Source organism: Seriola dumerili, unplaced genomic scaffold (assembly GCF_002260705.1).
Source record: "Seriola dumerili isolate Sdu_G_001 unplaced genomic scaffold, Sdu_1.0 BDQW01000011.1, whole genome shotgun sequence".
Taxonomy (NCBI): Eukaryota; Metazoa; Chordata; class Actinopteri; order Carangiformes; family Carangidae; genus Seriola; species Seriola dumerili.
Genome location: NW_019174266.1, coordinates 4315947 through 4330494, shown reverse-complemented (window position 1 = coordinate 4330494; position 14548 = coordinate 4315947). Strand labels below are relative to the sequence as shown.

Here is a 14548-nt window from a genome sequence, read left to right as displayed (position 1 = left end):
GGCATTTTAAACTACTGTTAAAATAAACTAAAATTCAAGCAATTTCATCTGGGCATCGGTTTCTAAGTGACTTCATTGACCTACGTGCAATCAGTTTTAGGTAGTCAGTACATAGGTAACTGATAATTAATTGATGAAGATGGATTTTAGAGAAGATTCTCAACCTTAATAACACCCCGCCCAGCTCAGAGGGCAGGATCACGTTGTCTCTCTTACTCAGAGGTGATATGTGAGGTGGCGATAGAGCAAAAGGAAATACTCAAGTTTAAGGATTTTCCCACACCCATCAGCGGGGCGACCAGGTCTTCAAATACAGGGACTGGGACCACGATGGATGGTCACAATCAAAGCTGTGTGGTTTCAAGATGAAATGGGTCAGCCTGCAATTGGTAATTCTGAATGTGAACCAAAGGGAGCTGGTTGTGATTTAAACTCTCTAAAACCTGCTCTTTCTTAAAATGATTTATTTTATTTTTGAAAAATACTTATAGATCTCCCTCGGCCTCTTGCTGATCTTCAACGACCAGACTTCTTTCTCCGCTGCCCAGACTAAGAGCTCCAAATGCATCAGCGGGGACGAGCTGGAGGATCACTCCGACAGATTCCTGGAGACATACTGGCAGAAGCACCTGAAGCAGCAGGACAAGCGTACCAATCGAACGCGCCGAGGATTAAACAGCCGCTCCTTATCCCCGTGGAAGTTCAGGTGAGTGCAGCATGCAGCTACGGGGCCCGGGAGGGGGGGAGGGGGAGAGGGGGGGGGGCAGACACGCTCAGTGATGTATCAGCTGAGGGGAAAGAAGGCTTCTCAGAATTTTTTACTTAGGTGATGTAAAAATACTCCATTACAGGTAAAACTAATGCATTTAAAAACTCACTTAAATGAAATTGAATTATCAGCAAAATGTATTTTAACAGTGAAAGTGTCAGGCCAGAAAAATGGTGATTGGTATATGAGAATATTAGATTTAGAACTCTAACAATGAATAGATTAGTCAACTGATAGAACATTAATCAGTATTTTGATAATCAATTAATTATTCTAGTCATTTTGAAGCAAACAGAAAGAAAGAAAGAGAAGGCTTGCTGTTATATCAAGTGAATTTTTTTTAGGTTTGGACCAGACAAAACAAGACATTTGAAGATAGCCTGATTTTTTTTCTACTATTTTACAGATAAAGCCATTGACTATACAGGAAAACAATTGTCAGTTTAATTCATAATGAAAATAATCATTAGTTGGAGCCCTAATTGGATTGTTGCCTGTGCATCAATGTGAAATGAATGGGAGAGGAAAGAAGAAAAAACAAGTTGACAAAAACAACTGGATCCCAACCAGACACTGATTTTTTGTAACTTGTCTAATGTCAACATATTGGGAAACCACCAATTTAATCTTTAACTATGTGTTGTATCTTGTAAATTTGTAATATATTTTTTATGTATGTTTGTTTTCAAAAATGAAATCATGCGACATTTTCAAAAATGAAATCATGCGACATTTTCAAAAATGAAATCATGCGACATTTTCAAAGGGGAAATGACTCGCATCGGAGGTGTGACAAGGTGTCCCAACTACAGACGGGTGTCTTTGTAAGCCAAAAAAGGTTTGAAACCACTGGTTCAACCTTTAAAATATGTTGCCACTTACCAATAAAATGCCATATACATATAAAAAAAACTGCCCCCAGACGACCAAAAGACCCAAGTTCAGTTTTTCAATTGGTTGTTTAGCAGTTGGGAGTTTGCACCAATTAAGTACAATATCCATTAAGTCAGGTGCTGCATTATTACCTAATTTTTGATGAAATATCAGAAACACTTCTATGTAATACAACAACCCTGCAGCGAACATTCATGAGGCTTATAATGTGTGTTGGCAGAATGGCTGTGAAGTAAAATCCAGTAGTTGGGTTTCCCCTGTTTTTTAGTGGCAGACAGAAAGTGTCTACTTATAGTCAAGAGTAAAAGTTACTTTGAAGAACAACTCTCAAGTGATTGATCATATGTATGATCAGAGCAGGAACAGACAACCACAGATATAAGCTCTGTCCCAATTCAGGGGCTGCATCCTTCAGAGGTCGCATTTGAAGACCGATTGCGTCACAACAGTGCGACGCTCGAAGGCTCCTTCAAATGCGGCCGACAAATGCAACCTTCTTTTCCTAAAAAATAAAAAATAAATAAATTAACCAATAGAAAATAAATAAATGAATCACAGTAGTTTAAAACAATAATTAGGTACTTAGCTATGAGAAATATTTACAATATTCACAACACAGAACAAAAACAAAAAAACTAAAAAAAAAAAACTCGAAGAGAAATCTTGGTGCAGCAAAATTGAAGGTAACATATTGATTGTGATTCATTCAGAGTTGCTGTATCAATTGCTCTGTGAGTTACTAATGTCCATTCTGTCTGATTGTGTCCTTCAGACTAGACTATGACGTCAACAGGATTCCTCATCATATTGTCTTCGCAAAGTGCCTCTATCAGGGCTGCATCATCAACCAGCGTGAAAATCTGAACTACAACTCTGTGCCTGTGTTTGCTCAGAAAATGGTCATGAAAAAGACTAAATGTAAACGTCTTCCGAACACATACAAGGTCAAGGAGCGTTATATCAAAGTCCCTGTGGCCTGCGTGTGTGTTGTCCCCAAGTCAGCTAAGTGATTATTCCAATCATACACTCACATCGGTGCTGATTTTTATTGTTTTCTTTAATAACCAAGTTAACCAGAGCAAAATAATCCATCTTGTATCTTGGGGTCACATTAATCTATTTCTCTATTTATTTATTTCCCTATTTATCAGTTAGGTCATAGGTTACTGTAGAGCTATTTATCACAGTTATCTGAAAGTAGGAACTTATGTCAGAGATGTTTTATTATCTATAGTTTTGATACCAAAACTTTTAGGTTTTGTTGCAGAAGTAAAAAAACCTCATTCAAAATCACACTAGAATTTCTTTCAAGATAGGGATGGCAGATTTTTAGCCACACAAGCAACACAGCTGTGGGGATGGCAACATCAGAATTCTAACTTTTTTAACCAAATACCTGCAGAAATTATGCCAAAACTAACACACTAAGCTAACACACTTAACCAGACAAGCACTGTATACTAAATGTTTATGATTATTTCATCATAAGTATGAAGTTAGACATTATATTAACATTAAATATCTGCATGTCATTGTCACTAGAAGCATTTTTATGCCAAACATGGATGGATTACTGAACAGGCCTACCGGGGACAAGGTTTCAAGGGTTTTTTATTTTCCATCAGTCAGTTTTCTAGTTCTCTCATTTAGGCACCAGCTAAAAAATAAATAGGGACAAGTATACAGCATAAACTAATGCTTCATACGACAGCATTTTTAGCCTAAGCTAGTTTGCAATATCCGTCCCGAGATTAATCTAATTAAAGTCGAAAGACCTACTGGTTTAACTCTGAAGCATGATCTGTAAAGATTAAACCAGAAACATGAGCCATTGCTTTCACTCAACAGCAACAAAATGCTCTGCATTGACCACTTAATGATATATATATATATTTTTTTACTGATGAATGTGAAACATGACAAGAGCCAAGTCTCATTGTACAGTCACTTTATGCCACAGTGGCTAGGAGCTAGAAGCGAACAGTACTGATATCAATACCATTCCCATGTCTGTACGCTAAATATGAAGCTACCGCTAGCAAATGGTTAGTGTTGCATAAAGAATGGAAACAGAGAAACAGCTAGCCTAGCTCTGTCAAATAATAACACTCATACAACAATGTAAAAATTCTTCATTCCAAGTAAAAGTCCTGTTTTCAGAATCCTACTTCAGTTAAAGTACAAAAGTGTTACCAGCAAAATGTACATTAAATTGTTAATTGATGCATCTGTGAGATTATAGCTGCTCAAGGTGGAGGTGTTTTTAACTACTTTATATACAGTTAGCGAGTTTAGTCCAGTGGTTCTCAACATAGGGGTCGGGCCCCTTCACGTCAACTAGTTAGCTGTCAGATAAATTTAATGGAGTAACAAGTTCAATATTTGGCTCTGAAATGTAGAGTATGTACAGCATGTATACAAAACAGAAAGAATAAATATTACTTTTACATGTTAGTTTTTGTGCAGAGGTGCTGGTAGATGGATTTTGTTACATTTGGAAAGAGTCAGGCCAGCTGTTTCCCCCTGTTTCCAGTCTGTTTGTTAAGCTAAGCTAACCATCTCCTAGCCTATAGATATGATTTAACAGACAGACAAGTGAGTGGTATCAATCTTCTTATCTAACTCTAATGAACGCATTACCCAAAATGGGGAACTGTTCCTTTAAAATAGGACACTATTTGGCACATGTATATTATGTGCAAGGTACACATGGGTTACATTAATCTTTAAACTATATTTTGATGATTTAACTTTAAAAACATTGTAAGTCATCAAAGTAGTATTGGAGCTTATGTGCTGTTTTTAGTTTTAGTTTTTAAGTAAGCCTCGTTAGGCTAAATGTGAGGATTCCTACAATGTTTTTTGTATGCTCAAAAAAATTGCTTTTCATATTTTTTGTTTATATATGTATATATATATAGTAATTATGATTAAATCTAATGTAGATTTGATCACTGTGAACGGGCCAGTGAATTAAGTTGTGTTTGTTTTAAAACTCATTTGGCACACTGAATATTGCCTGCTGGTGGATAAAGACCTAATGTTAGACTGGATGTTAAAATATGGCATTAATCTACGAGTTTTGATTTATTATGAGATTGTCTTGCACTGTAGGACATTTTATGGTGCACTGTTAAAGCTGGATGTTTTTTTTGTTTGTTTGTTTCAGCGCTGAAATCGAGACATAAATTTCGATAGATAATGCCAGTAACATGAACTAATTAAATGTTGAATGGCTCTAAGATTTGTAATGATGAGCCCTTTCACTGGCCCAGAGAGGTAGTTCCTCATCACAGCCTAGGGTGATGTTTTGTCTTGTTGTGACAATGGTCAAAGCCTCATTGACTCCTGTGCTGCTGCTCGGCTTGTCAGAAACATTTGTTCAACTCTGTCCATGTTCTTTTTCATTTCCAACGATGCACTTTTAAAACAATTTGCCAAAAATAAAAAATAATGAATCAAAAATGTTTCTTTGCGTCATTCATCTTTTGTACTGCATCTATCACAACCAAGCAATTTCTTACATTTTTCATTTAATCCTGTTTCATGTAAAAATACAATCTTTAGTTATGCATAGTTAATTGATAAGAACTACAGTTCGAATCATTTGGGGGACGTAAACAGGAAGTATTGTGTTTCCATGGAGTCAGTAGGTTAGCTGTGGGCTACAATTCCCGTCTTGTTTATTTTAGCCTATATTTTGTTACATTTTGGCAGAGTGGTACCATTATAAGTGTGCCGAATAAGTGACACCGAACCATACCTAAAAACGTGTATTATGTTTGTGTGTTCACAACTGACTTATTTATGACTATGAGAAGGAGTGTTATCTTTCACGCAAAACCGCAGCAGATGGATGCTAAGCGCTAAAATACCTTAACGGAGTCAACAACATCAGATCTTCTATATCAAAGACAAAATATGCTGGTAGTCCATGTGTAGTCTCACCTATCTTCACAACGCTGGAGAATCGCCTGATATTTGTGGAAAAAACGCTCTGGCATGTTTGTATTTCTTGAAACCAATCACAATCGTCTTTGGCGGCGCCGGTGCTGCTGCAAAATAGTGTCGGGTGGAAACTTGTGTGGACACATGGATTTCCCCTAGGGGATAAATAAAGTATCTATCTATCTATCTATCTATCTATCTATCTATCTATCTATCTATCTATCTATCTATCTATCTATCTATCTATCTATCTATCTATCTATCTATCTATCCAATAAAATATAATTGATTTGATATAATTTACCCCCTCATGACATGACTAATCTCAGGGTGTGCAGTAGATAGTTATTTATAATTATAGGCTTTCTTTTGTCAAACATACCAACTCACTGACTGACTCCAGTTGAGAACACACCTGCACACGTACGGTATTACCTGTATCTGAAGTATAATTATTCCCTGAGAGGATCATATTATAAACTGGTTTTTCAATGGAAAAGCAGCCGCATGTTATATGAAAGTGAGAGCAGCCCCCAGCAGCACAGTGTACTTCTACAGTCTGAACCAAAGAGATGACCCTTTAATATTATGTATTTAATATTTTCTAAAACAAATATAGTACTGTGCCTGTGCAGATGTTTTAAGCAGCAAGTGAAGATGCTTTCAAGAATAATAGTTTTTATTTATCGATTTATCAAACAGAAAGATTTAAACCTAAATCAAATCAATATTTGGTGTGACCAACCATTGCCTAAGGCTAAAGTGCCTAAAACTTTTGCACAGTATTGTATTTGTCTTAATATTAGAGCTGGACTTCTGATGCAATTAATAATCTTCTGCCTAAATTAGTTCATGTCTTTGTCAAAAATACAAAGTGGTCGACCAGCCAGCGTTGCCAGAGTCATGTTACCAATAAAAATGTCTGGAATCCAACAAACCAACTGCATTTTCACAGTCACAGTAATGATACATCCTAAATGTTGCCTTTTTAATATTCAGTACAATATTAAACTTCTAATGTTTTACCTGTAACTGAAACAAATATAATCAAAATACTGTAAATATACAAATGCATTTTCTGAACCATTCCTTAGACATTAGACATTTATTACACACACACAGTTGTAGTGCACAAAAAGTCCACATGGTGTCTCTGCATCACAACATTCACTTTACAGCTTTTCCTTGTTTAATGTCGTCAATCATCAGGGAAGTCAGCTGAAAATCAATGAGTGCAAGAAAATCCACAATCATTCATTTGATACACAAAATAATTTGATTTATCTGTAGTTGTAACTATCAATGAAGCTGGTTGCAATATCACACATTACAGTATATTCAATACTTTATTAAAAGCCTTTCATATCTTACAGTAGAATATATAAATATAAAAGTTAAAACGAATATTTGTTGATGATATATGAGGTAAAAACACTGGTGGAAGGTGTATTAGGTGACACTGACACTACTACTTATCCCCATATTTAGAATTTATATCACTCTTTAAACAGTTCATACAGTCCCCTCCAAAAGTATTGGAACAGCAAGGCAAATTCCCTTGTTTTTGTTGTTCACTGAAGACATTTGGGTTTAAGATCAAAAGATGAGTATGAGACAAGAGTTCAGAATGTCAGCTTTTATTTCCTGGTATTTACATCTAGATGTGTTAAACAACTCAGGACATACCACCCTTTGTCTGAACCCACCCATTTTTCAAGTGAGCAAAACTATTGGAACATGTGACTGACAGGTGTTTCTTGTTGACCAGGTGTTGTCTTTAAGGTTGATTGTTCAAACATTAAATAGCTCTGCATGACTAGCCTACTTTTTGGCCTGGGTTTAAACCTATAAAGACTGCATTTCTTGTTAAAGAGGATAAACCAACATGAAGACCAGAGAGTTGTCTATGGGAGAAAAGGAAGGAAGGAAAGGAAAATCAATCAGAGCCATTGGACAAACATTGGGCATAGCAAGCACAACAATTTGGAATGTCCTGAAAAAGAAAGAAACTACTGGTGTACTGAGCAACAGACGTCGAACAGGTCGGCCAAGGAAAACAACAGTAGTTGATGACAGAAATATTGTGAGAGCTGTGAAGAAAAACCCCAAAACATCAGTAAGTCACATCACCAACGACCTCCACAGTGCAGGGGTGAAGGTATCACAATCCACTGTTCGAAGAAGACTCCGAGAGCAGAAATATAGAGGCCATACCACAAGATGCAAACCACTCATCAGCAGTAAGAATCGGAAGGCCAGATTGAAATTTGCAAAGAAGTACAGAGATGAGCCGCAAAAGTTCTGGAACACAATCTTATGGACTGATGAGACCAAGATTAATCTCTACCAAAGTGATGGAAAGGCCAAAGTGTGGAGAAAGAAAGGAACTGCTTATGATCCAAAGCATACAAGTTCATCTGTGAAGCATGGTGGAGGTAATGTCATGGCTTGGGCGTGCATGGCCGCTTCTGGAACAGGCTCATTAATATTTATTGATGATGTAACTGATGATGGTAGCAGCAGAATGAATTCTGAAGTGTACAGAAACATTTTGTCTGCCAATTTACGGAGAAATGCATCCAAACTAATCGGGAGGAATTTTATCATGCAGCAGGACAATGACCCAAAGCACACTGCCAACAAAACAAAGGACTTTATCAGGGGAAAAAAGTGGAAGGTTTTAGAATGGCCAAGTCAATCACCTGACCTTAACCCAATAGAGCATGGATTTCACCTCCTGAAGAGGAGACTGAAGGGAGAAACCCCCCGAAACAAACAAGAACTGAAACAAGCTGCGGTAAAAGCTTGGAATAGCATCACAAATGAAGAATGCAACAGTTTGGTGATGTCGATGGGTCGCAGGCTTGAGGCAGTTATTGCAAGCAAGGGTTATTCCACCAAATATTAAATGTTATTTACTTTAAGATTATTTGTTCCTTTACTTTTGCTCACCTAAAAATGCTGTGGTGTAATACAAACGGTGATATATCCTAAGTTGTTTAACACATCTAAATGTAAATACCTGGAAATACTTCTGGAGGGGACTGTATGTTTCTAAGACATCATAATGTAGGTGTAGATGCACATGTAAGTTTTCATTCATTTGTCAACAGCTATGACTGCTTAATATAAGCCTTAAAATAATAAACACTTGTCATGATGACAAATGTCATCATATGTGCTTACGGCTACATAATAGTGTTTTATAAACCATTTACTAAATATTCATATGGTGTTTTTAAGTGTTGAAGAGATTAAAAGTAAAGAGGTTATCATAAAGACAAAATTTCTCTTATGACTGCATTTTACTAATTAAAAAATGAACTTAATTTCTGTAGCATCTGTGTTGTAAAGTGCTTTTAATGGATAAAATCATTAAAACGGCACAGACAGTGTTGAGACATTCAGACACAACATTTAAATGCCATTATGAACTGTGAAATTATACAAAATTATACACTTGCTATTTGTCACCATGTGAATTAAAATGATACCTCAGTCAAACTCCCAATAGTACACAGCCTAAACAGTTTTTTCACAGCCTATTTATACAGGAACAGATCGGAGGAAGAAGATAAATACAAAAATAAATAGGCTTTATAATAGGGGTTCAATACATGCACAAGTCATGCTGATTTACAGCATGAATTAAGAAAATTATAAAGTCAGTATTAGTCAACAGTTAATGAATAACAAACAGTTACTTAATGCTTTAATATACTGTGATACCACCAAAGCAGCTCAATTAAAATTACTCATCAGCCTTTGAAAACACAACGGAAATGTTAGGCTATTTAGAATCAAACTGGTTGTTATTACATGATTAAACAGTCAACAGTCTCAACGGTCTAAACCTTAACTCCTGCCCACAGCCCATGTGATCACATGTATGTGGGTTAGAAGTTCCCTTTTTCTCTGTGAATGGACTCCGGCTGATTTGGTTCCACATAAATAAATGTGTCTAAGTAACTGTGAGTTCAATGATCACCTTAACTCATAGTGACTTAATTGATTCTTAATGATGTGCACAAGGAATTCACGATACATCTTTCATTAATTCACGCATTAAATCATTGTGCTGAGTTAAAACGGACCAATGTGTATTTTTTACCTTCATTATAAAGTGAAATAGAAATAGAAAACAGAAATATTCAATTATTGAGGTATTACTGGACATTGTTAACAACTCCTTCTGGGACCGTAAAAGTGGGGATTTTATTTTGAAAGTGGTCTCCCCTGGTTATATATTTTCAAAATAGCGTCACAAACATATAAATTATTTTCCAAAGTAACAGTATTTTTAACATTTTAAATATAAAATACCCTCTTTGTGTTACTGCAGCTGAACAAGAAACACACAAAGGGAATTTTATACTAAAAACACTTTGCTTTGGTCGACACCTTGTTTTGTATTTACTGCTGAAGCCTGATATGATAGCTTAAAATGAACAGTTGAGCACAGACTGTGGATTTTTGTCCCCAGTCACCTGCAGTGGAGACATGTTGGGAGGTTCTCTCTGTAGTCAGTATAGACAGGAGGAGTGATTACAGAAAACAAATACTGTTTTAGTGTTCATATGGACACCCGACACCCGACACTGTGAGGTTTTTAAAAATGTGTCAGAAATCATCACTCGTGTTGCCTGGATGAAAAGTAACATCACAAAAGTCTGAATGTTGTGAGGCGTCTTGACAGATTTTACACACAGATTTCTCTGTTGACCCATGAGTGGGAAAAAAAAGCTTAAGTGTCACAGTGTTATGTTCACAAATTAATTATCCCTCTGTGTTTGTGTGAGGTCATTTTTATTATTTGCCTGCTGCCGCTGCGGCTCAAATTCCCATGAGCTGGGATGAGCTACAAACATGAACTGGCCCAATAACTGGAACTGATGTGCATGTGCATCCCAAGAAAAATGAGCCCAATCGGTCAGATGGTGGCGGTGTAATTAAAGCCCAAAAAATGCAATTTTGAAAAGGCCATGCCCCTCAGAACCACAAAGTCCGATTGACTTGAATTTTGACACACAATTTGAGTTCAATGAACTCTACAAAAAAAGTCTCCAAGTCTTTTAGACCATGAAAGTTCATGCCAATGATGCCAATTTACATAAACTGAAAAACAGTAAAATGAATAAAACTTTTTGGATTTTCACTTTATCAGCACCAAATTTGGTAAACAGCCACTGGGGAATGAGATACACATTTCTACCACAAATGAGCATGAACAGCAAAATAGCTGTGCAAGGGGCGGGGCTTAGTGAATATTGGGCCATAAGCCATAAGCGAGATGATGAAACTGATGATGAAATGATGAAGACTTTGGTTAGTCTCACTTCCTTCTTTAAACATGATTAAGCAAACTACAATGGCTTCACTCACCCTTGTCAAACCTGAAACCTGCTCACTGCTACTTTAATTTTGAGCAGTTGAGCTGCTTTCCCTTTGTTGAGCACAAAAGGGTTAGAAACCATGAATGAAGGCTTGTGGCAATATGTAAAACTGAAATGACAGTATTTTCCCCAAGGCTATGATTTATCTGTCCCATTTCTTTGGATTTGGCAGATACATGTCTATTGTTTAAAGCAAACTGTTTTTTCCACCTCCTCTTCAACCTATTAATTATTGACAGTGTGATGACTTCTAGTAGTTCACAGCTTCTCAACCTCTTGGTTTATGAATGATTCATCAGACAACATGTCAACATGTTACAACATTTAATGTATTCAATCCTTCTCTATAATCTCACCATTCAGCAAACACACTAAAAACTGTCTGTTTCCTTCATGTTGTTGATTCACTAGCAGCACAACTGAGCACAGAGAGCTTGTTGCAGTGACCCGAGCACAGTGAACTACAGAGTTTAGAAACCTTTCATGGCATGACGTGGCATGATGATGATGACATCATTATGTTGCCACTTTAAATTAAGTAATTAAATTCATTACCAGAAAATTAGTACATCAGACCTCAAGGTTGAGAAACTTCACTTTGTGGAAACTCAAAATACATCCTTAAAAACAACAAAAAAATAGTCTTATATTAATCATCTACATACAGTATATTTTACCCCTTTAGATCTGTATTTTCTGTATTTTAAAAATACTAGATGTCAGTTTGTGCTGTCATCTCTTCAGTTCACATTTCGTTTTCATTTTCAGTCATTTGCTGGTTAAAGAATAATAAATTTCCCTGGAATGCTGGATAAGAGCCACAGAGCAACAAGGCGAGCTCAGTGTGGCAGAAAACCCTGCTCGTCTAACACTGAGATCTGATAGGAGAGGTGATTTGTTTAAATATAACTTAACTTATAACTTCAGTCCTGGTTGTCAGCACATTACGTCGTTTTTAGCTGTGTCCTACGAGCAGTCTCGGCCTGGCTTTTTTAAGTCCTTCCAGATCCACATACGATCGACGTTTTCTTGAGTCGTGGTGGCGATGAGCCGGGAGTAAGCACAGCGACTGTACGGCACAGGAAAAACATTAAAATAACCCCAGTCTGGGGGGTTAGTGGGAGGGATGCCCAAGTGCTGCATGCACAGCCCCAAATACACATCTTCAATGTAAACAGCTTTAACGTGTCTGGATGCCTCCACAAGCTTTTTCGTGAGGTCTAAAGAAAAGATGTAGCCCAGACCCAAAGCATAACGTGGATACACCGAGTGAGGGTAAATCTCCACAGGTAAGAACCATTTAGATGTTGGATCTCTCAGAACTGCACCTCCTCTCGCCACGAGTCCGGTCATGTAGTTTGTCTTTGGAGCGCTTATTAACATATTAATGAGGTTGGGTACATTTAGAAACATGTCTGAATCAATCTTCATGGCGTAAGAGGCGCTGGAGCAGTACGAGTCCAGCCACTCCAGCATCACCATGGTCTTGATGGTCAGGTTCTTGTAGCAGTCCACGAAGTCGCTCTGGATCAGGTCTTGATGCTCTTTGCTCTCCTGCAGCAGCTGCTCTTTGAGCTGCTCCCCCCCTTCTCCGGTGTGCAGCCCCAGCAGGAAGAACAGGCTCACCACTCTGCCCAGGATCAGACTTTCACCTCCCCATGAGTTGCGGATGATGTCGCGGTGTGCCCTGTTTTGGGGCGCCACGGGAACCACCAGAACCAGGAAAGGTTTCTGCTGCTCACATTTCTGTGGCTCGTTTGTAATGAAGTGGTACTCCGAGGGGTATTCCACTAAGTACGGTCCCGGAGACACATAAGGAGCTGGTGTTGGCACCACTGGAGCATTTGTAGTCAGGTTTGTTATAGTCACGTTTGTCACCTGTGTTGAAGTTATATTCTCAGTTTGTGGAAAAACCACTGAGTTGTTTGCAGATGTAAACCCAGCAGCAGCAGTGGTCAGTTCAGACGTAGATCCAGGACTGCTGGTGTTGGACTCAGTCCTGATGGGACCTCTTAACTGATTCCACCATTTTGGTGCAGTATCCTGAATCCACTGTCTAGGGTTCCAGTCTGTTGGCATTTCTTTCATGTTTGTGCTGTAAAAAAACAAAAGAGCCGCCAACACCAGAATGCAGAAGAAGCAGTGGCGCCGTGACCAAATACAACATCTCCTGCCTTCTGCCATTTTCCCACCATCCACCACTCCCTGGCTGAGAGGAGAAATAAGTGAGTGAGACAGGTTGTGAACAGAGGAAAGAGATCTGCTTTCAGTGTTTGTGCTTAAAAAATAGCCCTAGAAATGTTGTTTAGAGCAAAGGCTTAGATTGTTTCACAGATAACCGCTTAATGATAACGATAACTTAACAACGTTAAATAATGCCATGTTTTAGCTTTGTGTCCTTTAAACTTTTCATATATTTACTAATGTAAAATAAAACCTGTGAGGCTTTCTTAATCTTTAACAGTACCTTCCTTCCTCTTTTCTCTGCTTCCTCAGGAATGCAGATAATAAAGTTTAAAACACACGTACCTTTCTTCTCCCTTAAGAAATCCAGTTTCTAACACGGGTTTTCATCCTTTTCCATGTGAAGCAAAAAAAAAAAAAAAAGTTGCTGTTGCTGTTGCTCCAATGAAAAATTCATGCGAGGGTTCAGTTGCAGTTAAGTCCAACTCTAACTTGTGTGTTATGTCAAAAAGCAGCAATGAACATTGAAATGTTTTTTCTGGTCTTCACTCATGGATCCTGCTGCCTCTCAGACATAATGAGGTTCTGCTTCTTTAGCTGCAAGTTCCTGGCTCGAGCGAGTAACCATGGCACTGTGTCCTTTTTTACCTGCAGGGAAGCCACACCTTTGTTTGCTCCACCCCTTGGTTTGCAAGTGTTTTTTTTTTTTTTTCCTTTTGCCTAAAAGCCAATGAAAAGCTGAGGAACCTCCAGAGGCTTAGGTCAGCCACAGCTCTTCTTAGCTGAGCTGTTGCTCCTTTATCACACGAATGACACCTGTTTGTGTGTTTGTGTGTCGAAAGAGTAGTGTGTGTGAGAGCAAAGGGTAATTGACTTATAGTTTTGTGCACTTTTGTTGAGATAAGGGAGTATTCTATTTTAGGATTAATTACTTATTTTTCACCAAACCTTTGGTTATTTTGTTGGATTTGAAGTCATGAGGAGAGTTGTTGCTGTGTGTGTTTCATGCTGAAATCCCTCATAGTTTAAATCTTTTACTTAAGTGGAAGTATTAAAGAATCATCCACAAAATGAACTTAAGGTGTTAAAGGTGTTACATATATTATTAGATTATTAATTGTGTGAACAGCATTTTAATGTTATCGCTTGCTGAAATGGGGCTGATTTAAAGGTCTCATATTTTACACTTATCCTGTGTTGATCCATGAGAAGATATATTTGTGGTTTTTATTACCAAAAACCATCCCAATGTACTTTTACATCTCCTCTCTCAGGCTTCTCGCTGGAGCTCTAGTAACAGGTTGGTGAGCCAATCAGAAGAGAGGTTTGAGATTGGCTGATTGTTTTCTGAGCAATATAA

The 14548-nt window shown here is 37.7% G+C and overlaps 2 protein-coding genes across 2 annotated transcripts; one reads left to right on the top strand and one right to left on the bottom strand.

Moving 5' to 3' along the window:
- Positions 1–337: 337 nt before the first annotated feature.
- On the top strand, positions 338–2673 carry LOC111223096 (interleukin-17C-like). Its single transcript, XM_022747128.1, has 3 exons — positions 338–389; positions 492–706; positions 2436–2673. The coding sequence occupies exons 1-3, from the start codon at positions 366–368 to the stop codon at positions 2671–2673; spliced, it is 477 nt and encodes a 158-aa protein (XP_022602849.1). The 5' UTR covers positions 338–365.
- Positions 2674–8953: 6280 nt separating this feature from the next.
- Positions 8954–13803, bottom strand: LOC111224909 (beta-1,3-galactosyltransferase 1-like). The gene is made up of 2 exons (XM_022749610.1): positions 13534–13803; positions 8954–13213 (listed from the first exon to the last, which is right to left on the bottom strand). Exon 2 carries the CDS (start codon positions 13186–13188, stop codon positions 11971–11973), a length of 1218 nt encoding a protein of 405 aa, XP_022605331.1. The 5' UTR covers positions 13189–13213; positions 13534–13803; the 3' UTR covers positions 8954–11970.
- Positions 13804–14548: the final 745 nt, after the last annotated feature.